Here is a 23,290-nt window from a genome sequence, read left to right on the forward strand (position 1 = left end):
ACCTCCTCAGCTGTGTGGACCATTATTCAATTTAAGTGTTCTTGCTTCACCATCTCCCTTTTTTTCTCAAGATCATGGATAAACTTGTCTCATTTACAATTTCTTATGATTCCATAGGTAGCTGTAGTAGTGGAAGAAAATTATGTAGTACATTATTACTTATGTACTTACATAAGTATTACATAATGTAATAATATTACATTATGTACTTACTTATGTAGTACATCATTACTTGTCTATGAAAGTAGTTAATTTTGTTTTCTAGAACCCCTTAAAAAGACTGTTCCAAGGAAAAGCAAGGTGAGAAACTGGGAGGCTATTAGATGTCTATGGTTGCAGGCAGGCTTGATTCCAGAACAGGATAATTCATCTTTCAGTAATTAATCTTTTCTGAAACTGCTGTAATATTTGTGTACAGATGAGAAAAATGTATAATTCTCACATCTGTGAAGTACAAGATGATAGCAGTATGCAAATGTGAACTTATTTTCATGGAATGGTGTAATTGCTCTCATCTGTTGTCTTGAGTAATAACACACATAAAAGGATGAGCCTGACTCTTGAGAATGAGTGGTGAGTAGTTATGAGTAGTGTTAGTTATGTTGGACCTCTCTACTGAAGGAGCTAAACATAAATTAGGATTGAGGTGGTTTCTAGATTTCTTTTTGATCAGTAATATGAGACCCAGATTTTAGTGCATTTTTTATGTTTAGAACACAAGTTAGATGAGTTAGAGTTGCTTTGTACTGGTTCTCTGCAAAAAAAAAAAATCATGAACTTTGATTGCAGCGGGAAAAAGTGCAGTCTGAATAGGCAAAGGAGTTTTGAAGAAGTCTTGTGAATTATATATGTTACATGAAATTCATGCCACTCACTGTTTTACTTCTTCAGAACACTTAAAACTTATAAAAACTGGCCAACAGCTAAAGTTTTTTTTCCTTTTATATCTGCACTGAAAAAAAGTTTTCTCTATGTTCTTTGCTTATCTTTGCCAATCTTTTTTCTTTTTCTCCCTATCTCTCTCCACTTTATGCCAAAGTGATATTTTTTCCCCCTCTGCAAATTAAATTAACTAAATTAAAACTAACAAAATAAACAGTGTGTGTTTTTTCCTAGTGTCAGACCGAAAACATTCATAAGTCATAGTAGTGAAGGGGTGCTATTTGAGTCTTGCTTATACAGCCCAGTGACCTGAAGAAGATTCCAGCAATATCAACTTGGTCTTTTGGCTCTACTAGTTTATTTTTTGAGTTTCCATTGTGAAAACATGGTAGTAGATTTGGTGCTGTTCGTGTGTCAGTGTCAGAAGACATATATCTGCCAGTACATACATCCTACTGCCAATTAAAATGTTTGGTTAACTGGAGTGTTTAGAGATGGAAACAAAGGATTTTGAAATTTGTCCATCCTGAGTAGCAGGTTAGCTTTTCTTCCAAACTACATTTTTTTTTTGCTTACTCTTTCTTGATATAATCATAATGCTTTCTTGATATAATCATAATGCCTATGCTTGGATATTTTGCAGCACTCATCTTCTAATTGAATTCTAGGCCTTGTGATTCTAATAGCTTCATATTATTTTTTGGCATGGACTGTAATATTAAGGGTCAGCTATTTTTTTGCTTTGACAAGTTTATATATCAAAGCTTAGGAAAAAGCTTGAAAAAAATCTAGCAGCTTCATTTGAGGTATGTAATCAATGGTTGCCAATGAAAACTGGTGTTATAAACTTCCATAAGGATGGGATCATATTCCATCAAATCTTCTTGACTTGTGACCAAAGAGAAACATGAAGGTGTACAAGTATTAATTAAGTGCAGTTAATGCTTCTTGTTTCCAGAAACTTTATAAAAATAGCCAGGTATAATAACAATAAATTCATTTTTCTTAGGAGGATGTCCGGAATTTGACATGCCAGTATATGACTTTGAATTCTAGTCCTACTGAAAAATGGAGATTGTTTTGAAGACAGCCCTTCAGAAGGATTCTCCTATTTATGATATGTGAATGCCTGTGTTATATTTAGGCACTGAAAATGCTTCTGGACTGAGCGTCCTGTATTCTGCAGCGGGGGAGTGGCTGGGGAAGATATGAGCTGTTCTGCCTTTCACAAGGGTTTTTAAAACTCTTTTCCAGTGATCCTGTTCCCTCTTAGAGAGTCATGGCTGAACTGTGCTGCCTCCAGTCACCCTCCCACAAGAGCAGGTTGTAAACCCTCCTTATGCTGAAGTGCAGGGCAGTGCTTTGTACTGCAGCCACAGCTTTTATTTAGCTGAAAGGGAACACTTCATTTCTGTCACAATTGGGCTGGTTACCTTCCAAACCAAAGCAAGGCAACATCACCTCTTCATGATGTCTATCTACTGTGTGATGGGCTTGATTTCATCTTTTTTTACCTTCTTGAATAGATCCAGTATGAAGTTGGAAATGGAGAATTAAAAGTCTTGAGTCATTATAGTCTATCACTATAAAGAGGAAAGAGCAGAGCTGGTGCTATCTCAGAATCGCACTTCACAGTGACAGACAATAAATTGCAGGAATTTCTCATTCCTTACTCTGCATGATCTTTCTAATGGCTTTATCTGTCACTTCATCCCTGGAATCCATTCTGTAAATAATTACCCTGTGACCCTTTGGTCGTGAGTAACTCTTTCAAAGCAGAGCTAACCATTTAAAAAAAAAGACAGGGCAGTTAATTCTTGGCAAGTTTGTCCCAGAACTTTGCATCTGCAAATGGGAATGCTGAACTTTAGCAGCAATAAATAAATAGCTTGGGTGGAATTGCAGAGCTGTGGCCACTTGGTGGGGAGCATTTCCCTTTCCCTGCCCACTGACACTGGTGTCTCGTGTGCAGTAGATGTTGCTGTGAGACAGCATCAGGCATGGTTTGGTCTGCTCCATTTTTTTCATCACATACAGCAACTTGCTGTGCTGTGATTATAGGAACTTGTGTTAGCACAGGCTTGTTTTTGTGGCAAATCGTTGAATGAAATGCACAGTGGTGTCATGTCTTTGCTGTTTCATTTCTGTTCAGCCGTTTGCCACTCTACACTGGTTTCAGAAGGGCTGAAGTTGGAGACTTGGCTGTGTTGGTACAGGGTATTTAATTTCCCAGGACTAGTGGTCACACTTAACAGCACTTCAGGAGGCTTGAGTGTCTTCACAACTGCCAGGGATAGATTTTACTTACTTTTGATAAAGGCAATCACTACATCCATACGGCATTGCCTACTTTGCAACAAAACTAGGAATTAAGAAATTTAATTTCCTTTTTCTTCAAAGTGGATGGGAATGTAAGGTTTCTTGTTATCCCTCTTGGAGTTTGTGTGCTTGCTGTGCTAATCATTTAGCTCCTTTAAGACATAAGTGTGATCTGTAGTCAATGTCCACATTAAACCACAAAGGAATGTGAATATCAGGCTTCAAGTCAGAGAAATGAAATGCTTCCAACTTGCTAACCAGAGACAGAATTACAGGGAGGGTTGTACCATATGGGCTCTCTCCAGTTTTTTTTGTTTTTTTTTTTTTTCCTTATTTCTTCTCTTGCTTCTCTTGCTTCTCTCTGTGTTGCAGTTAAACTGTGTGTAAGTCTTAGGGATACCTCGTCACCTTAGGCTTCTGCGAGTTCAGTTATGTGATAACAAATAAGATAACCTGATGCATACAGACAGACTGATTAATTATTATTTATTTTACTCCACCTTCTTCTCTTTTGGTGTTTAGGTTTTGTACTTAGAAGAAAATAAATGTACATAACCTATATATAGTAGTTTTCTTTGCCTGCAGAACTTCAATGGCCACTGCAGTGGATCTAGTGGATCAAAGGCCTATTTGTACCACTTTGATACAAACGTACAATAAATACACCTACCTGTGGTTGTATAGAAGGTGTTTTGATTTTGTGCAAGTTGTGCTTAGATCCTGGCTATTTTAAGAAATTGTGCAATTTAAATTTAGAGTAACCTTGCTGCTTTTCATTTGAGAACTAGAAGTCAGACTAACTCTTGTGTTTCAAAGCTGAGTTGCTTGTAAAGAACAGCAAAACAAGAAAATGTTAATGTTCTGTTTTGATGTTTTTTTCTCTCTCCATTTTAATATATGCAGTCTTCATTTTAATATACAAAGTCTATTACAGGAGCTACAGAGGGTCACAAGCTTGCAAGTAAATTTTGACGTTTATCACACCAATCAAATGCTAAAATGTTAACATAAAAATGGATTAATATGAGCAAGAAATAGAGATGGTTTATTTTAAAGAAGAATTTCTTTTCAGGTCATGACAAAGTAAAATTTTCTGCAAAGCAATTTTTCACTCTGAAATGTTACAAAGCAACTGCTTTCTCTAACGGGGCAGTTGACAAGAATCAGGCTATAATCTCATTAAAAGCTGATAACCTCAGATATGATTCCAAATAAAGCTATCACCATATGTTAAAGGGTGAGTATTTTGTGCAGACTTATGGTGAAAGGTTGTAAAGTTATTATCAAAGTACTGTTTGGAAGGGTGAACAAAGAATGTCATGCCACAGGTTTTATAATTTATTACATTGGGTTTGTGTATAAAGCTGCAGCATGTATTTTGCACTCCAGAACTATTAGTTTTACTAGCCTTCACTGCAAAGGTGTTCTCTTGAGTAGAATTAATGACAAATAATATGTTAGAGGAAATAAGCAGCCAGTCTAAACCAATCTATTATAGTGCTGCTGCAGCCAAAAAAGGAAAATTTTACTTTTGTACAATGAAATAATATGGGGTTCCAGTTGATACAATTTCTTCCTCTATCAATGTAATTAGCAACACTTTTTGGAATACTGTGGAAGTAAACTCCTGATTTTTCTCTCAAGTTCATTTGAAACCTTTTGAAAAACATAGTACTGAAGGATTAATGTTGATGGCTGAAGTAGTGTTTCAGGTATAAGAGTTTTTCTGTTAAAAAGCATTAGAAAATATAAAGACATTTGTTGTTCATAATATCTCAGTCACTATGTGCTATCCAGCACTGTGATTCCCAGGTAATTGTTTTCAAATCTTGGTTATCAATATGATCTGCCACAGAGATGAAGGAAGAATGCAGGGGGCTACTCACAGAGAGGGGTTCTTTTGTAGCCTTGTAATTCTGAGATACCGGTCAAAGAAGTCAGTCACTTCAAAGAAGGTTCCCCCCTAGCCTCCCCCTTTTAAGCAATAAATCTACTTCTAAGTATTTTGACTGTTTCAGTCTAGTGTTTAAGCCCACACAGTGGGCACTGGAAAATAATCCTTTAATACAGAAAGAAAAGTACCATTAGCTCATTTCCGGCAGCTATTCTGTATTTCAGATGAGGTGTTTTGCTGTCGAAACAAATGCAGTTATTCACAGGCTTTGGCTGTGTGATTTACATCAAGGCCTATATTCAGTAAAGATAATAGATTTGCTTTCTTCATGCATGTGCCCACAATATAATCCTCCTTTGATACGACTTGAAGGAATTTTTTCAGCATTTTGTAGCATTGATGTTTTAATGCATTAAGTAGTGGAGAGGCTTTTTTTCCGTGCAAGTTCAAAAGTTCATGTTATTATCTTGTGTGAAGTATCTACTTGTGTAACTAAATGTGTCTGGTTGTGGTTTGGGATTGACAGTGTGCAAGCTTTTTTAACTCTATTTTTCTTCTCTCTCTCCCTCTCTTCTCTTTTTTCTTCACCCTAACATGCTTGGCTCTCATAGCTTACCTGCAGCCACTTTTCCTCCGTTGCATTATCTCTGTTCATTACCTAATACATGAATGGGACTAATTGAGCCTCTCCAGGAGATTAGACCATTGTTCTAAATTTCAAGAAACTGAATGAAGTTTTATTCTTACTGCAATTCCTCAGGCATGGGTCTTGCTTCACTTGGTGCCAGTCTTCTTAGTGACATCAGTGGGAGCAGGACTGGATTTTGCTCCTGTAAGGAGAAGGGCAGGTTGGCAGTTCACAGAATTCACAGAATGTCTGGGTTGGAAGAGACCTTCAAGATCATCGAGTCCAACCCATGCCCTAACACCTCAACTAGACCATGGCACCGAGTGCCATATCCAGTCTTTTTTTAAACAAACCCAGGGATGGTGACTCCACCACCCCCCCGGGCAGGCCATTCCAGTACTTTATCACTCTTTCCATGAAAAACTTTTTCCTAATATCCAACCTATATTTTCCTTGACACAGTTGAGACTCTGTCCTCTGGTTCTGTCAGTTGCTGCCATGTGAAAGAGACCAAGAGTGGTGACCACACTGTTAACATTTGAGATGTTGCAAATTCAGTGCTACTTGTTGATCTTTCCCCTCTCCCCCACATGTACATATTAAGAAAACATTTTCTTTCCTGGTGGGCCAAGGAATCCAAGTATGTTGCAACCTCCTTACATGAAGCAAATACTTTTTTGACTTTTGCAACAGTTGGAGGTAATGTGATGCATTTTGGAAATCCATAGTTATAACCCAGGTTTTCCCAGATTCTGTTTGTTTGAAGGACTTTACAATCTTCCATATATAGATAGATATATATTTTTAAAAAATTAAGAAGAATGGAAGATACACAAGAATACCACTAAGCAGAAATTGTAAGAATTCACTCGTATAAGTCATTTTAAAAACAGGAGAAACGTGGGAGCAGAAATATAATATCTTAATTAAATGCATAGGAACATATTTTGCTGCATTAACACACCTTTCCAGCAGGATCTCAGATGAGAACAGCGTTGTGTGAATCCAGATAAGCAGCTTCCCCTCTCCATCTGACACCAGAGCTGTGTAATGAGCTGCAGGCACATATGAGCAGTGTGGCTATTTGCTTCCTAATCTTCAAGTGCTCTCTTGTAACTGCTCCATTGCAAAATCCCAGTACAGAAGTGAAACTGCAGCCACCTCTTGAGGATAGATATCTTATGAAAGCAGGATAGGTGATGTTTGAACTTTTGTGTCTTTCTTTTTAATAAAGTTTTTATTGCATTATTTAAAATAATACACCAACTGGCACCAGTTTGTGCTAGTGGATGTTTAACTAGTGAGAATGCTCTGGGGTATATAATTTTACCCCCTATCTGATACTTGGATCTGTGGGAGCTATTGATTCTGCTCTAAATGTTATCCTGTGCTTAGAATGTCTTACTTTTACTCATGTCTTTCTTTGTAACATGAGAGAATAATGAAACATGCTGTAAGACGTTTTTCTGTGGTTTTTACTAAGCATATCATTCATTGTTTTTGTAATGTTTTTGCGTGCCCATCAATTACATTTAGCAGGAAATGTAACCTCTTAAAATCATTGTAGCTCCAGCAAGTCTGAAGGAGTTGAAAACCTTTAGAAAGCTATCTAACTATGAGGAAAAGTAAATGGCACCAATACTGTGTTGCTACTGATTGTAGCCAGTAGGGTTAAAATAGGGAGAAAAGATGAAGAATTCTGTCAAATATACTCAGACATTTTAAAGTCACTTGATTATAATGGATTTTAGATAGTTGACCCTTACAATAATGGTTAGGCTTTCCTGATCTTTGATTACTATGAAGTATTTTGTGAAAATTTAGGCTGCAGGACCTTGTGCCTTTTCTGAAGGGTGGCACTTAGAGACCAGTTATTGTACGAGGTCTAAAAGAAAGATGTGCCAAAATACTAGAATGCTGGTCTGGGTTTTGCTTCTCCTCTTCTGAATGGCTTGTCCCATGCAGAAAACATAACACATAGAGATGTTGCAATATTAACTCCTCTTATAGAAGTTCAATTACAGATTGCTGTATTTTGGGGGGTGGGGAACATGAAAAATAGTGCAATTTGAATAATCTGGTTATTTCACATAAAGCAATTTTGATGCCAACATAGCTTTGCAATACAGGAATCTTGGGGATGTGTTCTGGGGAGCTCCTCTGCTTGCTGAGACCAGGAGACTTCCTTGGGCTGTGATTTAACAAACTGCTCTCCAGACCTGACCAACTGCTTCAGTTAAGGCAGAATTGCTCTTATTTTTCCTTCTCTGAGCTGTGTGGTTCTTTTCTTCCCTCTGCCAGATGAGCTACTCTGGGCTCTGTTGTGAGCAATCTAAACTCGCTAACCAAGCTGAAAAGGATCGTATTCTCTTACTGAGTGAGGGAGGTGAAGTGGCTAAACAAGGAAGAGGTTCCAGCAGATTTTCAGAGCTGGCACATGACAAGTAGTAATGTGCTCTGGAATTAAGGGAGGGAGAAGAGATCAGGACCTCTCTCTATTCCTGGCAGAAGTGAGCTCTTAAATGAGATTGCCTCAGGTACAAAACTGAATCCTTGGACGGGTGCCATCCAGGCTCTTGGCTGTGTCTAATTTGAGGTCTTTCAATAACAAGGTGTGAGAGGGTTGTAAATGGTTAACTGCTGTACCCTGCAGACCTAAACCCTGCCCTGACAGAGAGGTGGAGCTGCTGCAGATACCTGGCATAGACAAGCAGCATTTCCTATTTGGAAGAGAAAAGTACTGGAGTCTGACATTTTGATTTGGTAGGTAGTTTTTGTTTTATTTTTTAACTTTAGAACACTACATTCTACGAGGGGAGTGGTAACTCTACATTCGTTACTGATATGATGTGGATTCAAACTGGTCACAATGGCAATGCAATCGTCATGTAGGTATGTCACTTCATGCAGATGTTACTCCTAACTTGAATGCTTAGACTACCTCAAAAAGAGCCCTCCATCAGTAGTTGCCTTACCTGTTGAATTGCTGTGGGTATTCTGGAGTGATAAGTAAGGAAGTAATGGATAAGGTGCTAATTTGCAGTTTGGGAAGTTCACATCTTGTCTGCCATGGAAACTTTGTTGGACACAGACTTGCTAGAACCTATAGAAGTACTTGGTACCTGTGGACCTTGTCACAGAAGAGGACATAGGTGCTGCCTGACAGATTTGTACCCAAAAAATAGCATAGTGCTGTGGGTGCAGAAAAAAGGTGTGTTTACAATAAAAGTATGGGACTTCAGCATGGTAGACAAGGAGGGAATAACTAGTGGTACATGTACTAATCTCTATGTGCTTCAGAATTATTGAGTATGTACTCTTTTGGGTACTGCCACAAAGGAGAGGAAAGGGCAGAATTCTAACTGATTTGAATTGAATTTGTTATTTTGACTTTATTTAAACCTCTCTAGACGTTTTATGTGGACTACTGAAACCAGAAACTGACCCAAGTTGGATACAGTGAAAACACACAACTTAGATCAAAAAGATCTGTTACAGAAGAGGTGGATCTGATGGAGAATGCACGTTTTCCTGGAAAGGGAAAGCTGTGATCGGATTGGGAAAGTAGAAATGCTAACTGAGATGGTTTTTTGATCTGTTGTCTGATGGCTCACAGTAGTGGTAACAGTAGCAGTTGTCTTCTGAGTTCAGTGTCCCAGAGAAGCCTTGGCATCTGTCTGTGCATGCAGGTATGGGATCTCTAGATGCTTACAGACTCTAAAAGTTCTGTGTAGAATATTAGTTATAAAAATTAAATTAAATTGTAATTTGATTCCTTTTCCAGAATGTAAAGGTGAGAGTGTTAATAGTTTGATTACTGTTTGGATTAGGGAAATATTTAAATTCCTGCCTGCAAGAATTTTTAAGGAGATTTGAATGCCTGAGGATGAGGCCTGTGTCTCATCAGGGACTGTATAAACAAGTAGTTGAAGACAGTGGCCTTGTGGCAGAAGACTTGTTATTGTGTACGTGTTAAAATCCCCTTTCATCTGTCCAGAGATGAATTTGACTCCTGAGAGGCTTTATGGGACTTCCACCCATAATTGGGTGGGATACAGACACCTTGTTAGGCACAGAAATGTTCCTTGCTATGCTCTACCTGCATGAAACTCTCCCATGAGAGCACTCAAGGGAGAGAAAGCTGAGAGTTCTCCTCCTCAAGACACAACTCAGCTAGATGGAGATGGATTGTGTCCGACCTCGTCTCCCATGCACTGTTTTTTTCACTCTTCCCTAAAACTGCAGGCCAGCACACCACTTGCAGCTGCCCTGCCATGCTGCGGTCTCTGCCCAGCCCAGGGTTACATACTTCCCTTAGGTGTGCTGCTGCTCCTGCAGTGCCAGGAGTGCTGGAGGGCTGCCAGGTGCTGTTGGTAAATATAGGCTGCAGTTTGACATAATTGCTTTCTTCCTGGAGTCTCAGAAATTACATACAAAAGCAAACAAAGTGAAGGAAAGCGTTCTGCTTTAAGTGCATTTTGTATCAGATGATATTTATTCTTTTTTTATGCTCCTTTGAATGTAGTACAGTCTGTACCTGTTGTCTGTAATAGAGGAGGGAGTCACGTACTTGGAAATGTCCTGAGAGTTATATTGGCCCTAATTGTTTATAAGCTTTTCTTCACTTCTGACCTTCAGATAAATTTAACAAAATGAGAGAATGCCCAGTGACTGGAGCAGTGCCCTTCACCTCACAAAGCAGCTTCTGCCTGATGGCCTCCTCTTCACGAAGCACCAAGCAGCTCAGCTTACCTTGATCCCTTGAGTCTGTCTTTTAAAATTACGAACAAACAAAAATATTGCCAGCCCCAGCAGACTTTGGGAGAACTAAGGAAGATTTTTTTTTGTATTTCCAGCTTCTTTTGATTTTAGGTTTGGAAAATGTGTAAAATATTACTTCATTTGCTTTTTGTGTAGTAGTGATTTGACCTGGTTTCACTGTAATGTCTCATTAAAAATAAAAAACAGCAAGAAAATTACAGGTTTGGAAAAGCACAAATTTTTATCTGCATCAGGTAATTTAAATTCATAGGGAGAGTTTCTATTCTATGCAGAAACTAACAAAGTTTTCTTAAAAATCAGAAGCAATTCTGTCCTGTATATCACAGGGTGAATCTGACCTAGTTCTTCATGTAGGACTGGCCAGTGAAGAAGAGTAGTTGCTAATGTCACTAACAGGTAGCACTAAATGGATTAGCCTTTTCCCCCCTAAACCATTATAGCTGTGTCATCTTGAAGATGTTTATTTGGTCCCCAGCATTGTGCTTGCAAGATATCCTTGGTTGTATGAGTTAAGCCTTTTCCCCCCCCCACCTTTTGGTATATGAACCTCAGTATTCTATGATTGAACAGTGGGGAATGGTACCTCTTGAAACCCCTTCTATACAGAGAAGGATTTTTTGCAAGAATGATTGAGGACTCCTTTCCCCCCTTGCAAGATGCAGTGGTGCTGTGGAGGAATCAAATACTGTTGGATAGATCCAGACCTCTGTGTCTGCTGCCTTTGCACAGACAGTGTTCTGGTAAGGCTTTCAGGCAAATAGAGATGTTTCTCTTCAGTCACACATAGAGAAAGAGATAGGTAAGAGTGTCTTGAGCTGAGACTTAATGTGGTTTTCTTTAAGCTGTTTGCTAGTGAAGGCTCATAGGAGAACTTGTGTTGTGCTTGGCATGAGATTGTGGATTAAAGGTTTTGTTTTATTCTGTGTCAAATTTGGAATTTGTTTTTGTTCTTTATTGTGTTTTCCCATTTTTGGTCTTCCCCATTCCACAGCCATTGACTTTATCTATAAGGCTTTTTCAAGTAAATACCAAAAAAAGTCAGATTCCAATGTCTGTGATAGCAAAGGAACTGTCTTGTTGTTCAGTTTTCTCTTGGTCCATTGAAGTAGGGAAATAAAAATTTTTACCAAGAATCCACAAAGATATTGTATCTCTTTGCCTTTGAACTGATGAAGCTGCATTTAGGATACTTCTTTTTTTTTTTTTTTTTAGTAGCTGTTTTCTGAGGAATGATAGAAGGACTTCAGGGTTTTGTGTGTGTTTTGTAGGCCTACAGGGTATGTACTTTAAACATAAGGAACTTCCACTTAGCAGAATGTTGAAATTCCAAAGCTTATGCTCTAACTAAGAACTTTGTTTAATTCAGCATACTTCTTAGAATGAGCTTAATTTGCAAAGAGCAATTGATACACAAAAAAGAAAAACGTACCAAAAGGAGCCCAGTGTAATTTCTCTTCAGAAAAATAAATTCTTAATAGAAAATGTTACCTTAAGATGTTGTGTCTCCCTTTCACACCTGAAATACTCTTAATAGGAATCCTTTGATAACATTAGAACAAGTTCATGGTTATCTGATAAGCTGTTTATAGGCTTGCATTAGTTTCACTGGTTGGTTTTGTTTTCAGTGGAAGAGTGAGTTTGAGGAGGGGAGTGTTGTGAATGCCTGCACAATTGGGATGATTTTGTTAGGGACATTGCTTCTCCCAGGCAACCTTTAAATGGAGAAAGGAGTTCCTGTAATGGAATAATCCTTCATTTGGAAGACCAAAACATTTGTGTCTCTCAATGGCATTTTTTTTCAGTCATCTACAAAATAACCATGAATAAAAATGAATGCTCCTGATGCTTTTAAGATGATGCTAACATTGAAGAACCTAGTTTACCTTTAGGTGCCTGTAAGAGACTCGTCTTTGAGATCTTACTAAGTAACCTTAACAGAAAACCCAGTGAGAAATTGGTCAGCCATCCAGAATATGTGTAAACAGAAAACTCAGACATCTGCACTGATTTGAGAATTAATAGTTTTTACAAGCTGAGGCAATCTGAGCTGTTTCTAAGCATTTTCAGCCTTGCCATCCCATTTAATTCTTTAACTGGAAACTAGTTTAAGTGTGACCTTTCATGTGAGTGACTTGTCATTGAGCATTCCTATATATATTTGAGTTAAATGAAAAAGTAACCCAGTCCGTATTACACAAAGTGCATCTGTACCTTGAGAAAATGGTGGCAGCTGATTGCCCTCAGCAGAATTAAGGGAAAACTCTGGTTCCTTTACTGCTTTTGAAAAGCAGGGGAAATACTGGCCTTGTTTTCCTGAGTGTATGATACAATTTAGAGCAATTAATGTCCCATTCATGTTGACATTTCTGGTACACAGGAGCTGATGGGCTCGTTCCAGAATAGCGTGTTTGCACATTCACCTTCTGGGATGGCTTGTCCAGCTGTAGCTATACCTGGACAGCAAGGCCAAATGCTTGGGGTTTTTTAATTAACATTTATTTCATCCTTAGGCTACTGCTAACTGTATGATTACTATACAGGGAATGGCTCATGCTCTGCAAGGAAATGTGTGCAACTAACAGTAATAAAAGAGAAAAGTCTTTTTTGAAATTGAATTAGCTAGCTAAAACTCTCCTTGTGTCCAACTTAAAATAATCTGTGAAGCCAGAGACTGAACAAAAATGCTGTCCTTGACAAGATGTAGTCTTCCACACCCTTTCCTCTCTGTAATTTCCTTTCATTCTTCCCACTTTTCAGATTCAGGCAGTTGTTTCAGATAGGTTGGTCAGCAAGGTAGTTGGTGAGTAGTTGGCCAGGGGTTAAAGCAGTAGCCTGTCCTGTATGGTTATTATGAGGTCTGCAGCCACTGTCCTGAGCAGTGTTGGACAAGCTGGTGAATGTTTGTTCCAACTCCTTTTGTGTGAGTCTTGGGTAACATGTCCCTGCCTCATCAGATTGTTGTGAGGATGTATTTATATGTCTTTGATGGCTTCTGATGTTAGAGCAATGCAAGGTATAACAGCTGTCTCATGCAATTATGTGAAAATAATACATTATGTCTGTACCCATGAAACCTACAAATGGGAGATTAAACCTCAACAGCTAATTTGATAGGTTTGTTTGCACATCAGTCAAATAGCAGTGCTCCCTCTCAGTCTCTAGGCTTTTGTCTGGTGATGCTGGTAGACTACCAGGCTAGTCACACACCTAACCAGTAGTTTTCTGTTTGTGTGGGTTGTTTTTTTGGGGTTTTTTTTTTTCTTTTTTTTTTTTCTCTTTTTTTTTTTTTTTTTGATTTGTTGTGTTCGTGTTGCTCTAACTCCCTAATAAATGTCAAGTTATACTGGCTTTGGAAAATACACTTAATGTAAAAATGTGATAGTTATTTTTCTAGTGTAATGATAAACACTAGTCAATTGGGCAGCTTTTAATTATCTCCATAGCAACTAAATTCAGTAAAAACTGAAAATAACTGATTCATGCAGTTCTGTGCCAAGGGATACGTGTGGGCAATGTACTATCTGTTTGAAATGTCACACTCAGCTGATGCCTTCAAATGATGCATACCCTGCTGGCAGTGCCTTCCTTTGCTTCTCTTAAGAAATAAGGAAATGGGATCTAGTTTTTTATTTGCAGTACTATTGGTTAAGAGAAATGGGCTCTTAAATGCCACTATTAGTTTTCCTTTCCTTTTTGCTCCAGAATATTCGAAGAAAACCAGGAAGATCTGGTAGCAAGTAATTTGCTATTTGCTTCATTCATCTCGGCACAGGGAAAGTGACATTTTAGAGCTGGTCGTCTCAGTGCAAATGCTTTGTTTTAATTAATCTTGAACCTGCTCTTAACTAAACTTCTTTGGTTTGTTTCGCTTTAAAAGAACCGGTTCTTGCAGGTGAGGATCATACATCTTAAATGTCATTACTCCTGTACCTCTAGTTCTTCTGCCTACTTTGTGTTTTGGCTCAGCAGTTGCATATGTCCCTAATAAATTTATAGGAGTACCAGTTAGAAACGATATCTAGAATATGTGTTCTCTTCCTCCCACTCGGTGTTGCCCTGGTCTCTGGCAGCCGCGTTCCTGCCATTACTCATTCCACCTAGGAGGGTTTGGAGCTGGAAGCCAGCAAAATGCGAGGGATTGCCTCGGAGGAGGCTCCTCTGAAATGGCTCGGATGCTTCTTGCCTTTCACATGCATATTTTAGGTTTGATTTTTTCGGAGGTGCTGAGTGCCTGCATTTCCTGCGGACCTGCAGCCAGCCTTTCTTCTTTCAAGATCGCACCTCTTTTCAAAGCCTCTGTTATTTGGCTTTTTAAACTAGTTCTCAATGCTGGCCCGAGGGCATGAAAACTCGAAGATTATGTTATAGACCCCTGTGGTGGGGGTAATGGTGGGAGAGTTAGCACCTCTGGATGAGTGCTCTGTAGAGTTGCTGTTTGTACTGAGCCTCTCAAAGAACGGCTTTGCAATTAAATCCGCCTTTAAATTCAGCGCCAAAACAGTATTTTGGAAGATTTGTTGTATAAGGTATTCATTTGGGATATGTAGTAAGTGCCTGGCAATCCTGTGTGTGGAGGTGTTTATTTCATGGTTTTAAATGTGACTCTTAAACTTTTTTTCTTTCCCACTGAACTTCAGGAACATCTCGTTTCACACTTCAGTCTACTTACTTGTGCGTGTTTTGCAGGAATCCCTCGGAGCTTGCCCCAGGAATGGACAGCTACCTCCGTTTCTGGAGGAGAGTAGTGCCAGCTGAAGAAGCCTTCGAGGCGAGTCGACAAGTGTGCTGATAGCTCTGGGAAGAGCCCGGGGAAGGGGCGACCCTGCAGGCTTTCAGCCATGCCTTTCGGGCTGAAACTGCGGCGGACCAGGCGCTACAATGTCTTGAGCAAGAACTGCTTTGTGACCAGGATCCGTCTGCTGGACAGCAACGTGATCGAGTGCACCCTGTCCGTGGAGAGCACGGGGCAGGAGTGCCTGGAAGCTGTCGCTCAGAGGCTGGAATTACGCGAGGTAAGGGTAGCCCGGGAAGGACCATCTGTCACTGGCTAATTGGACACATTTTTAGCTCAGGCAGTCTGAGCGTTTGAGTCATGTTGTTCTCGGGGCTGGCCAGATATGATCAGCAGCTGGAGCTTGGACAAACATACTCTGATTGCATGAAAACCGACGGCAGAACGGCGCTTGGGGCTTTGGGCTGTTGCTCATCCGTCGTAGCTCTGAGAGCTCTTTGTAACACGAAGTTTCTTTTCTTAGAAAGCCACGAGTGTTACTTTTTGAGCTGGGATGCCGAAGGACAAGTTACAGTAACTTTTTTCTGAATGTGGCCCAGGTTTAACGACACTGATGGATGAGTTATGCAAGTGGGAAGGAGACTACTGGCTTTTATTAAACATCTGCCTTCATGTAAATACTCTTGTTACTGTAAAACTAAAGTAGGCAACAGTAACAACTAACAGTTGTGTTTTACTAGTAACAGTTAGAGGATGGTGGGTTTTCTCTTCCTTTTGATTTTGTTTAATATTTCACATCTGAAATCCTAAAATATTTCTTTTACATTCCCGATGCTTCTGGAAATGTTGAGGAAACCAGTCTCTATTCAAGACTGAAATCTTTAATTTTCTACTTCTTGCGGTAGAGTTTATTGTTTAGGTGTTGAATCCTTCATAGAAATACCTCTCCAATGTACCTGGCACAGGTGAACTGACTGACTTTTCTTACCTTCTGTGGCTCTCTCTGTGTATCCTACATGCTTCTAGACTTCTGCAAATCATAAATGGAAAACCATTGCCTGGAAGTTGCTGTGTTATCATCTGGCTGTCCTGGCTGATACTGTCTGTAAGCACAGCTGAGAAATTAAAAAACTTGCAGTGTCTTATGCAGTTTGCCCATGGTAGTGGGGGCAGCTGGAAGGTAGCATACAAATAACTACAATATCTGAAAACTAAACAAAAATTCTTTTTTATTCTTTTTTTTAATAATGATAAAGAATGGGAGAAGAATCTCATCCTATGTGTGTGGGTCCAGAATAGGCTGGAGAATATGCAGGCAGGCAGGAACAGGGCAAAGGGAATATTGCATAGTGTTTTTCATAATTGGGTAGGGTTTTTTTTTGTTTGTTTGTTTGGTGTTTTTTTGTTTGTTTTTAGCATGAATTTTAGTAGGATCATCTCCCCCTTCCCCCCTTTACTTATGGAGATGAAGTTTTATCAATAAATAATTTTCCCCTTCTTTTTTCTTTCTGTTGGTGATGCCCTAGGGTGTCCTTAGAGAAGAACCTAACTTCTCTCTTTCCTTCCAATGCAGAAAGCACTGAAATGAATGAAGTGATTCTCCTCATGTACCTTGTGAGCTTATCTAATTGGTGCAGCAGAAGTCTGGGGCCTCCTGATTCTCTCTGGAGGTCCACCTGCATTTGCAAACAATAGCTCTGTTAGTGGGTTAGTGTTCTTTTCCACAAAGCATTTTGTGATTTTAGAACATGTTTTGTTCCACTTTGGAACTGAAGTTCCAAACTTTTCCAGAGAAATGAAATTAGACAGTAAAGTAGCAAAAGAACCTGATTTGGTCCATGTTCAGTTCTATGGGGTTTCTCTATATCTTTGGGTTTTTTAATTTTCAAAATTATTTCTGTCATGCAAAAAGAAATATGTCAGCACAAAAAGTTTGTGTTTCAAGATAAAAAAAAATATTTTAACAACATAGAAGAGAATGCTTTGATGTTGTTGGAACGTATTCCCTTTCTTTCATCACCCTCCCTGCTTTTTTTTCTAAACAAGGTTTTGGCATCATTGAACTGGTTTTGTAAAGTTCAGATTTCAACAGTGCAGCATTTTTTGACAGAAGTGGAATTTTTTTTTTTTTTTTAAGGAGAGAATTACCTACCTCTTTCAACTCTGAGAGGGTCTCCCTGTATCTTCTTTTGCTCCTTGGATGAGGAATAAATGGAGCTGGCAAGCTTGGAGGGGTCTGGTGCTGGTTCTTTCTTTCAGACCCCAAATTCAATTCTTCTTCTGCCCCTGTAGTCTTCCTGCCACTGTTCATAAGGATGATGAGGTAATTTGATGACTGTCCCCTTTCCTCTCTAGGTTTACCATAGTTTTTGAACTCACTGTCCACCCAAATTCTACAGAAGGGTCAAAAATATTTTCACAAAGCTTAAATTTCTACAAGATTTGTGCAACTGGAGAGCTGACTAGAGAAGCCTGTTAAGAATACCTTAGGTATACTTTTTACCTGCGGCAAAAATCCTTGCAAGCATTCGTATCAGAGACAGACTCTTAAAATTCCTTGAATGCAGCAAAAACTGCAGCTGGCATATATGCCTTTTCTTAGAAATCCTGATTTGCAAACTGTGATGTACAAGTAAGGATAAGCCAACCTTCATTAAGTCCCATGCTAACAAAACAGTGCTAAAATCCTGTTTGTCTCCTCCATGAAGTCTCAGGTAATACCTCAGTTTGGTCTTATGTTCAGATAAATCCCAGGTGTACCACAACTTTTACCTTCAAGTTAGGAATGCATCCATGTCTCACTCAATCCAATTTCTTAGAAATAAACAAAAAACTGTCCAAAACCTTCCTGCTGAAAAGCAAAACTCTTTGAGGTTATGCCTTGTTGTGAGGGACTGTCGATCATACCACACATGACTGAAAAACAGTATCTGGTGGATTATGCATATTTCTATTTGATCTCTGGGGAATGCAACTCCCTGCCTGACTGAGTCAGGGTTCAGGAATAGGTCAGTAGAAAGTGGAGCCATGTAACTACTGTAAAATCTGGTTTTATCCTTTTCAGCAAAGCTCTTGACAAAGCATCATGTCTTCTACTTGAACAGTTACCGGTTCCAATAAAATGAACTCTTATTCCAGCATTATGTAAAAGGTAAAGACAAGAAGAGGCGAGGAAGGGAGATGAAATACAAGATCAAAAATGTCATTTTATAATCTTGTATGTATGTGCATATATTATAGAAATTATTTTTTCCCCAATATAATGGCATTTCCCCATTCCACTTCCAGACTAAGTGAACCTGCTTGAAGTAGCAGAGTAATCTGTACAAATCTGTTGGGAGTCTTCATGTTTCCTTATTATTTTTGTTCTTTTAAATTCACTTTCTAAAATGTTAAAATGTTTAAAGGTGGTCTGCTATGATGTATTGTAAGTGGGGGAGAGGGCAGAATGGCTCTTTCCAACCAAAATTATTCTTGTGAGTCAAATTTCACAATGCTACGTCAATCACTGTGATCCTATAAGCCTCAAACCAAAGCAGGAGGTTGGTGAGCTGAGCACCACAGGCAGATGCTATCCACTGTGCAGAGGTGGACTTTTGCTGCTGTTCTGACCTTTACTTTAGTGGCCCAGAAGGTGCTCCTTTCTTTTAGGGTACAACTGTAACCTGGGGTCTTGCAGCCAGATAGCCTCCAAGTGTGGCTTGGTTTGACTTGTCTTGCCAGCAAAGCTGAGATGGAGTCCAGGCAGTGCTTGGACAAAAGACCTTCTATGAATAAGTGGCTGCTGTAAATAGCACCTTCCCCTCAGTTCTAGTGCCCTGGGATAACAGGGCTTAATGTTTTTTGCCTGGAGAAGCTGGAACTCCAGCTTTAGTTGGCCAATTAAAAAGATGATATAACAAACACTGAGCTGGGCTTGATGAATCTTTTAGAATGACATTTGCTGGTTTAGTAATATCCTGTCATCTCCTGAGGGTGAGAATTCTACTTGTTTGGCCCAGCATAAAGGCAGGGGTAGCTCTGGACTTGGGAGGATAGCAAGTCCAAAACAAATATGTTGCCTTCTGAACTGGCAGCTATAATGTCACCTATTTTAAGACTTCCCAGTGCAGTTTTTGTATGTCCGATGTTGTGAGTAACTGTATTTTGAGAATCACCTTTTCATTCAGCCACCCAAGTGCTCTGGTTCTTGTTTGCTGCTTTAGCAGAGAACCACAGCTCCTGGAGGAGTGTAAACCAATTTCCTTGTACCATATATGAAGTCATGTGTGTTAGGTGAGACAAATTTTAAAACCTCGAGGGTAATATGTGTTACTTCAGAGCCTGACAGCTGTAAGCATAGATACTGATTCCATGGAAATCCGAGTGGAGTCAGTGGTGCACTTTGTGCAGACGGACAAATAGACCAGCTTTTGGAATCAACCTCATTTTCAATCAGCTGCTTATAGATAGAAGATCTCATTTTTTTATAACCTCAACTAATTTTTGGGGTGCTTTGTGGACTGGACAGCATGGCATGACTCACCTTCTGGAGAGCCAAGTGCCTTCTCATAGCATGCTGAATTGATGGTCCAGCCGTTTCCAGTTCCACATTCTTCTGTTCCTTTTTGGGGATTACTGATATTCCTAGAGGGGAGGGTCTCTTCAGGTGTGCACAGTAGTGGCTACAGAAGTCGTCCACTGTAGGTTCTTAACACATTACATCTTCAAGAAGTGAAGTTGCTGACAACAGGGACCTGTTGTTCAAATAACTGTGTGGCTTGTCTCTCCAAAGTGCATGAATTTGTGACATGCACTCTGATCCGATATCAGTTCCTGTGCTTCAGCTGCAATAGCTTGATCCTCTCCAGCCTGCTTTCCAGGAAAACAGTTGTCTTCTAGTTGTGCAAAATGCATGCTGTTGTGTTTGCTCCACAGTACCTGCTGTAATCTAGAAGCTTCAACACTATATTTCATTTACTTCTTGTTCCTTGGAATTGCTTCTAGATTTGGTACTTGAAGAACCTTTCTACTGTAGCAAATCTAAACTTGTGCTGTCTCCCATCCCCCACTCAAAGCAGAGGGACTGTGCTCATTTGAGCTGTTTAACTGCAATACCTTAATTCCCTGAATAACTCTTCTAGACTTCAAAGTCCAAATCTTCTTTATTGGTAAATGTTTTACAAGTACTTCACACTTCAAATTTGGGTTCTAGGTGTTGTGAATGTTTACTTTTTCAAGTAATATGGAAGCTCTGTTTTCACATCTCCACACTGTTTCTTGCTGAGGATGAGCTTCCCTGCAGTGATTTTCAAGTGTTAAAGGGTTTCCCTTAAGAGGTGGTAAAATCACTGCTTTTTTCTGCCTTCACATTAATTCCTTTTCTCTGATGCCTCCACTGTCCCTCCCACCTTCATTTTAATCTAATTACTACCATGGTGAACTCATCAGAAAGAGCTTTTTATCCACTGGTGACTACAAAGGGAGAGTAGAAATATAACAGGGAACATTTGTGAGGTTAGTTTTGTTTGAAGTTTATCCTGTGGGAGGCTCTGACTTATTGATTTATTTGTGCCCTAGATAGGTAGATAGATTGATTGATTGACTGATTTATTGAAGATACCTTTAATTTCTAGGAGGAAACACTACAAAAGAACAAGTTGGCTTCACTGTACCAGACTGAGCAGTGCTCAAGCTGTTTGTCAGGCTTAAATGAGGAATCCAGTTGAATTAGTTATCACCTTAGTTAAATGCTAGTCTGGATTTTGTCCAAAGTTGAAAATATGTATGTAATGAGACCCTAAAGTAAGTACACCTGCGCTCCCATTCAGAGTCTTACATGATTGTCTCTTGCATGCCCTCAGCTATAAAGTAGTTGGAGCAGTGTTTCCCCTGCTGCTGTGTTGCCATTTGTAAACATTTAAAATTTTTCTATTGTATTACTTGTACTTGTGTTGTGTGCTAAGTCATACCAGAAGGAAGCAGGCTGTTCATGGTGGATTTTGCAAAGTTTAACATCTGTAATTTGTCTGCTACAGTGTTTTTCACTTTTTCTTCAGATCTGTAGTCATAGTACTTGATGTTTAAAGTGCTTTTCAATAAAATCCTTCATGATGGATTGACTATTCTTTATCTGCTTTATTGTCACTTTGTAGCCCTAGTTCTGAGTGCTGTTCTGTGTTAATTCCTCTTCACCAGCAGCAGTCCCACATGGCTCATACAGTAGCTGCTACAGCCATTGAGATTTGTGCTGAGCAGGAAACAGCTGAGGTTTCCAACCTGGTATTCCTATAGAACCTAGAGCAAACAATTTGTGTGTGATGTACACATTCTAAGTGTATACCTGTCCATCATAAAACCTTGTGATTGTGTTTAAAAAAAAAAAGCATGAACAATTCTGTGTTGGGTAAATGGTTCTGGTATTGGTAGATATATTTTGACATATGCATGTGGGTTTGCATTCTTTTTTTATTCTAGTTGGAAGAGTCCTTGTCCTTTGTGTGCAGTGGGCCTGATCCAAAGTCTCATGAAGCCTTTGCACTTTAATTCAGGCTTAGTGTTTGCTGTCTGTTCACAAAGCACAGGTGTCCCTTAAGAAAACACTCATGCACTTTCTGTAAATCATTTATGTCACCTGTGCTGCAGTGTCAGGTAGAGCTCTTCAATATGCATTTGGGAGAGATGGTAGGAGGCAGATAGTGCACTAGTGAATATACTGGTGAAGTACATTGCAATATTAATTTGTCATTGTCTTCAAAAAGTCCCACAAAAAAGGGCAATAAAAAAGACATTACTCTAATTTTGCATATGGAAACATGTACACAATGCCATCTGTTCTTATTTGCATTTGTGACATTGTGTGAGTGATCTAGCTGGCAAAGGTAAACTGACACTCATGTGTTTCTTTATCTAGACTCACTACTTCGGCCTTTGGTTTCTCAGCAAGAGCCAGCAAGACCGCTGGGTTGAACTGGAAAAGCCTCTGAAGAAGCAGCTGGACAAATTTGCCAATGAGCCTTTGCTTTTCTTTGGGGTAATGTTCTATGTGCCCAGTGTTTCCCGACTGCAGCAGGAGGTAACAAGGTATGTGCTTCCCTCTGTTCACATTACTGTGATAGAGCTGGGAGAGAATGGGACTGTGATAGAGCATCTGAGAGAAACAGTTGCTCTGTTTCGGGCATTCAGTATTTGCTCAGGTGTCATCTGGTTATTTCCTTTCCTGATGATAGTCCAAATGGGAAAAAACTGGGGAAGTCACCACTTGATTATGTCTGCTTGGGAAGAAGGAAAAAAAAAGCTGTCTCATTGAATGATTGTGCATTACCAACTACAGGATAAAAATGGGAGTAATAGTTATATGGCTAAAAACCTGACATAAATTGTGAAAAGTACCATGGTGACCATGTTTTTTCTTCTGTAACTTTCTACTGATGAAAAGGAAGCTACAAAGAAACTCTATATGGAGTTTTAGTTTATGATTCTTAAGCCTATGTGTGCTTTGGTGAAAGTGAACTTTGGCTTTTTTTTCCCAAGTTTTGCTCATCCCACTCTTGATTTTCCCGTATGCTTCACAAAAAGATTAAAACTGTTAAGAGGGCATTAGTCCTTTAATTATGATCAGGGCGTACCTTTGCAAACAACTTCAGTGGGAATTACTCTTTTATTCAGAGCCCTGTGCTACAGTTGTAACAATACAACTGTTTTGAGAGGCTATTTTTGTAAACCACATCACTGTGTGGTTTTTGCACATCTGTGCTGTATTGAAATTTAATAATACAAAAAAGAGTGAGGAGAAAAAAGCCCACCTCACCTAAAAAGGGGTGGAATTGTTTTCTTTTTAACCAAAATTATTTCATTTATCTAGTCTGAGCAAAGTTGTGTCAGCACAACTAAAGGTAAAGCCTGGAATAAGTGGGTGAAGACTTCAGGTTGGCAGAAGCCTTGCCACTGAAAAAAACCTGCTGTTGCTGAAACCCTAGAATTCACCAACTGGTCATAATAGCTAAGAAAAGATATATAAATAGTGAAGAAAGAATGGCCTTAATCCTAGAAGGCATGCAAGATATGAAGCAAT

The 23,290-nt window shown here is 39.2% G+C and overlaps 1 protein-coding gene across 2 annotated transcripts in view; it reads left to right on the top strand.

Moving 5' to 3' along the window:
* Nucleotides 1-23,290, top strand: part of PTPN14 (protein tyrosine phosphatase non-receptor type 14) — a 111,093-nt gene that overhangs the window by 24,870 nt on the left and 62,933 nt on the right. Inside the window, exons 1-3 of one of the 2 annotated variants that reach the window (XM_068185698.1) lie at nucleotides 14,620-15,031; nucleotides 15,192-15,517; nucleotides 22,130-22,299. In XM_068185698.1, coding sequence (XP_068041799.1) covers nucleotides 15,344-15,517; nucleotides 22,130-22,299 — 344 coding nt within the window. In that variant the 5' untranslated portion in view covers nucleotides 14,620-15,031; nucleotides 15,192-15,343. Of the gene's footprint in view, nucleotides 1-14,619; nucleotides 15,032-15,191; nucleotides 15,518-22,129; nucleotides 22,300-23,290 lie in introns of those variants that run through there. The other variant, XM_068185697.1, reaches the window with a different exon arrangement.

Source organism: Anomalospiza imberbis, chromosome 3 (assembly GCF_031753505.1).
Source record: "Anomalospiza imberbis isolate Cuckoo-Finch-1a 21T00152 chromosome 3, ASM3175350v1, whole genome shotgun sequence".
Classification (NCBI taxonomy): Eukaryota; Metazoa; Chordata; class Aves; order Passeriformes; family Viduidae; genus Anomalospiza; species Anomalospiza imberbis.